General features: G+C 40.5%; 1 protein-coding gene across 1 annotated transcript in view; it reads right to left on the reverse strand.

The window, feature by feature from the left end:
* The window catches only part of tead3b (TEA domain family member 3 b), a 35,822-nt gene that overhangs the window by 19,638 nt on the left and 8,023 nt on the right, over positions 1-8,161 (reverse strand). Inside the window, exons 3-5 of the mRNA XM_019856175.1 lie at positions 3,482-3,546; positions 1,117-1,179; positions 896-958 (exon numbers count right to left, since the gene is read on the reverse strand). Of these exons, the coding sequence (XP_019711734.1) occupies positions 896-958; positions 1,117-1,179; positions 3,482-3,546 (191 nt within the window). The remainder of the gene's footprint in view (positions 1-895; positions 959-1,116; positions 1,180-3,481; positions 3,547-8,161) is intronic.

An 8,161-nucleotide genomic window follows, 5' to 3' on the forward strand; every position in this document is an offset into this window, starting at 1 on the left:
GTTCGAGACAACTGGATTAAAGTTATGGCTGAATACTCTGAGATGGCCACAATAGCACTGTTGCTATTTCCGACATCCTACCTGTGTGAGGCGGGGGGTTTCTGCAGCAACGGCAACGAAAACAAAATTACGAAGTAGACTGGACATAAACCACACACTTGAGGTGTCATTGTCTCCTATTACCCCGAGATGGGACCGTCTGGTTGCAGAAAATCAAGCTCGGTGCTGTGGTGAGTCGTCATTTTCATGCACTTTGAATTTGCGTTGTATCGTATTTTGAAGGCATTAAACATTGCCATAGCGATCGGAGTGTTGCGGCCAGATTAGACGCTCCTTGTGTTTATTATTATATTTCGAAAATGCCACAGTTTTCATGCCGCTCATACCATATTATTTTGTTGTATTATTTCCGCCACACCTTAAATGCCGGTCCCTGAAAATATTGTCTGACATAAACCGGTCCGTGGGGCAAAAAAGGTTGGGGGCCCCTGCTATAATGCACATCTCTAGAAGCCTCTGCTCTGTTTCCCATAAACAGGGGGTAATGGGTTAGCGCTACACCATGGAGTGTTCCGATATCCGCACAAAATCATCTTATGCCACCACTATTGGAACGGAACTCCACCATATACTGAGGACAAGTCCATTTACCATATGTCCCCTTTAAAACTTGTCAGTTAGACATAGATATTAAAGAGTGCTGTCTGTCTGACCACAGCATGCAAGAGTATTTTCTTGAGAATCTTCCTCAATAAATCTGCAATTAGTTCAATAGAAATCGGGATTTTGTCAGCCAAGCTTGCGTCTAATTCAGCGCTATGACTCTAATGAGGTGGTTAGTGCAAAGCCAAGCTGTATGGTCCAGCCCCAGTTGAGCCCGCCGTGAAGCGCATACCTTTAGCTTTGACTGGATCTCGCGAGATTTTCTTCGGGCGAGAACCTGCAAGTGGCTAGAAACCTGCACAGAAGAATAGCCAAAGAGGGAGGGAAGGAGGCAAAGGAGAGAGAAGACAAGAAGAAGAAGAAGAAGAAGGGAAGAGAGACGCCGTAACCAAAAGAGGAAAGAGACGCCCAGTCAGTGTCGCCGGAGAGGCGGGGCAGGTCGCCATCACCTACCTTGATACCCGCCTGGTATTCACGAACTTTCTTCCGTGCTAACACCTGTATGTGACTAGACACCTATGGGGGTGTGAGAAAGTTTTTGAACACAAGAAACACAACATGCATTAGGATGCATGCGCGCGCGCACACACACACACACACGGAGTGCAACCCTTCACACCTGTACAGTGGAAGTTCTAAAGTTGGACAATTTTGGCAAATCTCGTGAGACTTCAGCCCAGTCAGCATCTAAGGCTGGATCTACCTGAAAATGACCTCACAGTTGCTCAAACTCAGGTAACCACCAATCACCTTTTTTTCTGAGTTTGGTCATGTGACATTTGTAAACTGCACCGTGACTGGTCATGACCTGAGCCCTGAGCGACTGTAATCTCATTTTCAGTTGACAGCAAGTGACAAAATGGCCGCCCCCGCAGATGGATAAAAACTGCTGGATTTTGATGCTTATTTTATAGTCCACAAATACTTATTATATCAGAAAAAAACATGATTTTAAAGATTCATTTTTGAGTTGACTTCCCTTTTAAGAAATAATAGTGTTAAGAGAAAAATCATGCATGCCACAATTATTAGCACCGCTCATGCTAATATTTTGTATAAACCCCTTTTGCCAACAAAACAGCACCTAATCTCCTATAGTGTTTCATAAAATGGGAGAATACAGAAAGAGGGATCTTCAAGCATTCCTCTTTGCACAATCTCTCCAAATTATCCAACGACCTGGGTCCTCTCTTTGCACTCTCCTCTATAGCCCCCGCCATAGCTTTGCAATAGGACTGACGTCTGGGGACTGAGATGGCCATGGGAGGAGCTTGATCCTGTTTCTGGCAAACCATGTCTACAATTTTCAGTATGGGGCTTTTCCCATAAAAACAAAGTTGTTTTCAGGATTTTAACACATCTTAATTTCATCATGGGTACCAATAATTGTGGAGGGTACTGTATATTGTTTTTATGGAACATAATGGCATACTGTATTTTCACACTTGAGAATGTTGAGAATGGGACTGAAAACACTGCTTGTACAATTCTAATGATGTTTTTCATGTGTCTGATCTTAGACTTTCCACTGTACTTACATGAATGAACAAACAGCTCATGCAAACAAATGTAGAATTCAATTTAAGTCGAAGAAGCACCATGAACCACCACCTTTTACTCGCAACAAATGCATCTTACGGCTTGAATATTACATCTGAAACAATGCAAATTATCTTAAATAGAGAAATCACGTAATAGTTTTTCTTCTGAAAAGTATTTTCCTCTTTAATCACTTCATATAATGAATCTGTATGGTACAGTGATGTCTTGAAATACAAGACAAGTCGTTTGGCTGATTTTTCACTTTGACTGCAAGCACTGTGTAGTGGAAGTGAATTTAAGTCAACTCACTTCACGGCAAACGGCAGTTTTGGCAGATTGTGAACAGTTCATATGAAAAGAGGTTTGAGGCTGATTATTGTCACTCACAATGAAAGTTTAGTGTCAAACTACACGTCACAAAGATAACACTAGTCAACACATTTTTACTTTTTACATTTTTTTAAATCAGAGATGAAAGTAATTTTTGTATAGATGATTTCTTTGAACCAATTTTGAAGCAGTTTTTTTTCTCTAGTACATCAGGATTTCATGATAATGATAATAAATAAATCAAGAACGAAATAGCAAAATGTAGTAAAGTATTTAGCAATACTTATGAATGTAAGGTTAGGTTCATTTTTTTTTTCTGAAACGTCATTGCTGTAAATTACAACACATGGTGAAATGCCAAGCTTTTATTGGTCACACTTAAAAACAAAAAATGAAAATATCTTCAAACCTAACTAGAGAAGAAGTAAAGACATTTGTACATTTAGGGACACAAAGCCATCTCTGATTAAAATGTGCTGTTCACCAGTGTAATTAGACGTAGTTATTTAAAACAACCACATTTGTTTCAATAAGACCGTTTACTGGAGCTTATTGATAACAAACAAATGCAAAACGCCATAGATAGGCAAGTGAATTGAGATAAAATGTTAAATATAGTGGAATGAATTAAACTCATGTCTCAGGGTACCACGGCATGTTTCACTTTTTGAATTGTAAGAGTGAAATAAATTAATTTTCTACCACATTCTAATTTACTGAAATATACAACAGTACACATATACTGTTCAGCGTTACAACATGGTGTTATCCCTAACATGAAAAAGACTGATGCAAGAAGAAAACAATAATTCTGGTGTTATTCATTTGTTATTAAAAAGGTGATTCTGCATCTCCGGTGTTGTAGGGGTGTAAATTAATTGAAAAATAATGCATCTATGATCCATTAAATTTGTGAAACACTCAAACAAAGCTTAAAATTATTTACCTGTTTCCTAGTGCGAGTCTTCCCCGTCCTCAGTTTGATATACCGCGCTATCAATTCATTGCGACCTGTGTGGAGAAAAAGGCAAACTAGTAAACACGAACCTCCAGGAATCTGTAGAGAAAAAGTGTTGATTCCGTGCATGGGTGTTTGCTGCCATCATGCGTTGAAACGGAGTCGCAACGGGAGTGCATCAGTAACGCGCCCAAATAAGACTGTCGACAAGAGGGGTGATGCCCAAGACCAGTCTTTAAATATGCTCGCCGTTCGGGAAAAGTAACATATTTTCCCCAAATTCTCATACTCTCATACTTTCTGTACAACCAAGCAGAAAAAAACAACACAACGCATTATAGACAACTGTAACCAGGCTGATATTTTTCACATGTAAGTCACAACCACTCCTGTTAACTTGACAATAATGTTGTACTTGATACTTGATAACTTATGCTACTGTAAATGGATATATCATTGTAAGCTGAAGATTTTCCACGTAACTCCTGACGCAAATGGGCTAATTTAAGGCTTAAGTTGTTTTGGTTAACGTCATGGCTAATGTCAATTCATTATCTTGTTGTGTGTATAATCTTTGAAAGTAGATGAAGGCACACGTAGGAATGACAACATAAGTGGGCTATGGAGTATTTTCTGCTATTTAGTTGGATGATGGGATAAAACGTGTAAATTATTTCTCTTATGTCACAAAGTGGCAGAGGAGAGGGAAGCTGTTGCCCCCGTGACCCAGCCCTGGATAAGCGGTAGAGAATGGATGGATGGATGGATGGTAATCTCACGTGTTCTCTAAGCCATATTTAGCTTTCAGAAATATAATTTTTTTGTTGAGCAGCAATAAGGAGGCCATTGCTTCGAAACCCCTGATCCGACAACATTGTTGAAGGAGGCCATTGCTTCGAAACCCCTGATCCGACAAACCTAAATTTTGAGAGTTTCATCAAAATTCAATTCTACTTGGTTAAAATCGTCAGATTTTTGAGTGATTTGGCACGTAATGGCCCACAGGTATTTAAATTGGAGATTAGTAAGCAGGTTCTCACCACAAGCCTAATTACCGAGATGGAAAACAGAACAGACCTCACATCCACTCACGACATTCTGCACAAACTGTTTGCATGTCTATTTTGGGCACGCGTGGCTCTCCTTATGTTTCTGGTGTATGACAAGTGCTGAAAACATGATCCTGGAGGAAAAAATGTACTTAATTTCAAGTCACGCCAGTTTTTGTTGCTTCAAAGCAGGCCAAAGGCAGAGGTCTCAGACGGTGGACAACAGCACACAGGTGAAACTAAAGCAGTGTATACACTTGCTGACAATCCCGCACAATGTCAGCATGTTTCACCGCTTCCAATTAAAGTCAGCAAAAGGCAGCTTGTCGGATGTGAAAGATTATCCTGAGTGATTACCCTGCGGTGTCGGATGCGTTAAGAATGATTTTTTTCCTCTAGTTAGGGCTCCTAAGTGTACTACAAATGTTTCTTCTTTGTACCTTCTGGCAGTCTGGATGCCCTGTGGCCATGGGTGAAGCCATGGGTTTTCAATGAAGGGAAGTATTGGGTCGGTTGTGGGGTAAAAATTGTTCCGCAGAAAAGCAATTTTATGAGCAAATTATCATCTCGTTGCGTTCAACTGCTCTTTTCCATGGTCAAAGACCTAAGTAAATAAACAAACGGGTTGGCTGAGGTAAAGCTCAGAGACAGTTAAGCACAGGTGGTCAGATGATCAAGTCATTCACTGCCAGCAGTTTTCAAAGCAGAACTCCCCATATTGTCCGCGGTTTCAACACATAACCCACAGATTATTCTGTTCTGTGACAATATAAACATCAAACCTACTAAAAGGGAAAAAAAGACATTCATGGACATAAGCTTGGACTTAGGAACACTGCTCAACGTTTTTCTCTTGCATGTTTAGAATCAAACAGTAACACAGTCCTTCCCAAGAGCGGTGAGGCCCTGTTTGAAATCTGAAAATCCTCTGAAGACTGCCAAAACCTCAATACATGTGACCGGTATCAATAATACACAAATAAACAGTTTTCAACGTGTATGTAAATGTAGAGGGTAGGGTTTAATTCAAACGTGTTTTTTACATCAAAGAAAAATAACGTATTGAAATAGAGTATCAATGCGACAATATAAAAATTGGGTCAAACCATTTACTTCCTACACACAATTGAAAATATGGATTTTACAGTTTGAGGTCAATTACAACTGTGATTCCGTTTTACAGAAGGGAAACACTTGCAAAGCACAAGCCAATGCTTGATGCAAAATGTCACTAATGAAAAATTGTTAGTCTAATAAGTGTTATATTTGAATGAAACTAATGCCATGGTATTTTATTAGTAAGGTTAGAGTGCCTTTTTCGAGATTTCAAGCCAATTTTTCTTTTGATTTGAATTGCAATCACAAATTTGAAAATCGAGCGTTGTATGTTGGCGGTTAACTCAACTCAACAAGCTGCACTTTGGCAGACAGTGAACATTTCTTCAAACAAGTGGCTTGAAAAGCTGCTTATATCCTAGAGCATAGTTATTCTTAAAACTAAACGTAAAACAAAGGAAAGTACACGTTGTGCAAATAAAACAATTACATTATTTCGACTTAGACAAGTCCACTTAGCTTGATGCTAACACAATGATAAATGCCTTCGGTAGGCTAACAACTAGCATCGGTTTCACAGTGTTATAACCCCTTTAGCAATGGATTTTTGCCCAAAGAGCAATACGTAGAGACAGACTTTACATACTACTCATATACTACATAATACTCATTGGTATATTTTCTTTATCCTCTGTGAAGAACAACTAATAGTTTTGCTGTTTACTGTGCTGTAACCACCATCTCCTTGTACATCCATCCATGTGTTTGACCCCAGCCAGCCAAAGTGTGCAACCAAAAGGAGCAGCACATTGTCCATTGAAATGAAGCAAGAAATGAGGCAAAAGAAATAACTGTTTACAGTCTACTTATTTCATTACTGTTTTTAAAAATTTCAAGATAAAATGCCATTTTGGGTCCAAACAAATTGGTATCAGTGCATCATTACTGTGTACCACGTGTAGTTAACGCTATTGTTCAAGAACTTTCCATGCAGCAACACAACAGGAAAGGTGTCCTGTTTTTTCACCCACTTTTTTAGCACGTAGCCTCCAGAGGGCCCTGCATCTCGCAGTGACCATAAAAGTACAGCATGGCCCTCGCCGAACAGCCTGCCCGATACCCAACAAGTGCCGCCCACTTTTCGCTTGGGGCCAAAGGATGGCCACGCCCGCTCCGGCGCCTCCACATTCCTTGCATTCCTCCAAGCCTTACACATCTGTGCGAGACACACACACACACACCCACACACACACACACACACACACACACACACACACACACACACACACACACACACACACATCCAGTAGCCCAGGGAGGCGAGGGGGTGACATCAGGGGTTACGGTCGGGGTGAGGGCCATGGCTCTGCTCGGGTGGAAGGTTGACGGTTGAGGGGGGGAGAGGGCAAGGGGGCAAAAAGGGCAGCTGATGCTGTAACTCTTGGAGGCAACACAAAGCAATCAGTGTCTCTGCCAACAACTGCCACCTGGCCGAAGGGGAGGAGGACGGGGCCAGGGCAGCCCACCCCCTGCCAAAAAACCACCACTGTGTGACCCGGCACGAAGCAGGCGGCAACACCTGCTGCTGACCATCCAAGTAGATGATGGCAGAGGGAGAACAATGCCAAGCCCACCAACTGTCACGCTCAATCTCGTCACTTCTGCCACAGGTTGCACAAATGTCTCATTGCACACCTTCAGTAGTGAAAACAGTTTACTTCAAACTGTCAAAATTATATGCTGTTCAAATTTAGACCCGTTGAAATTGACAGTGGAATTGAGGTTACCATGTCTGTCTTACAATTCCAAAGTTCAGGGTTCATATATAAGCTCCAGCCTTCCCATTTGGAGTTTACATGTTCTCCCCATGTTTGCACAGGTTTTCTCTGAGCACCCAGGCTTTCCTTCTGCATTCCAAAAAAATGTATGTTAGAATCATTGAAGACTAGATTACCTGAATGTGTCGACATGTTCTCTGCTATTGGTTGGCCAACATGACAGGTGGTGCCTCACCAAAGAATCCAGTGAAGTAGTGAACCCCTGTAGTTTCAAAGTTCGGCATTCGTGAATTTGCTGAATTTATTTTGGAAACTATACTACATGATTCACTGTTAAATTGGCGCGATGGTGAAGAGCCACAAAGAAAACGTGTGTAAAAGACATGTAACAAGGAAAATAAAGTGCAACGTGTACCAAAACAGCAGGTCTACAATTGCCCCAGCAAGTGATCAATGTTGCACAGAGGCCAGAGCACTATGAATCACTTTGGGTAAAAAAAAAAAAAAAACCCACACAAAAGCACATACAAACATAAGCTTCGAGGGCTACAACTGACGCCCAGGCACCAGGGTTATAATAGTTTGGAATTTTTCATTATCCTTTGTTTTTATTAAGTTTTGACTTTTGTTATTTTCTTACTTCAGTTATTTTCAATTAGTTTGATAATTTTTATTATTATTATATATATATATATTTATTTTTGAAAATGCATTACAAAGCAAAAATCTAACCACACACAGTCCACACTGAATATCTTTGAACACATTTTCAATAGAAGTTGTAA

The sequence above is a fragment of the Hippocampus comes genome, unplaced genomic scaffold (genome assembly GCF_001891065.2).
Source record: "Hippocampus comes isolate QL1 unplaced genomic scaffold, H_comes_QL1_v1.1 scaffold17, whole genome shotgun sequence".
Taxonomy (NCBI): Eukaryota; Metazoa; Chordata; class Actinopteri; order Syngnathiformes; family Syngnathidae; genus Hippocampus; species Hippocampus comes.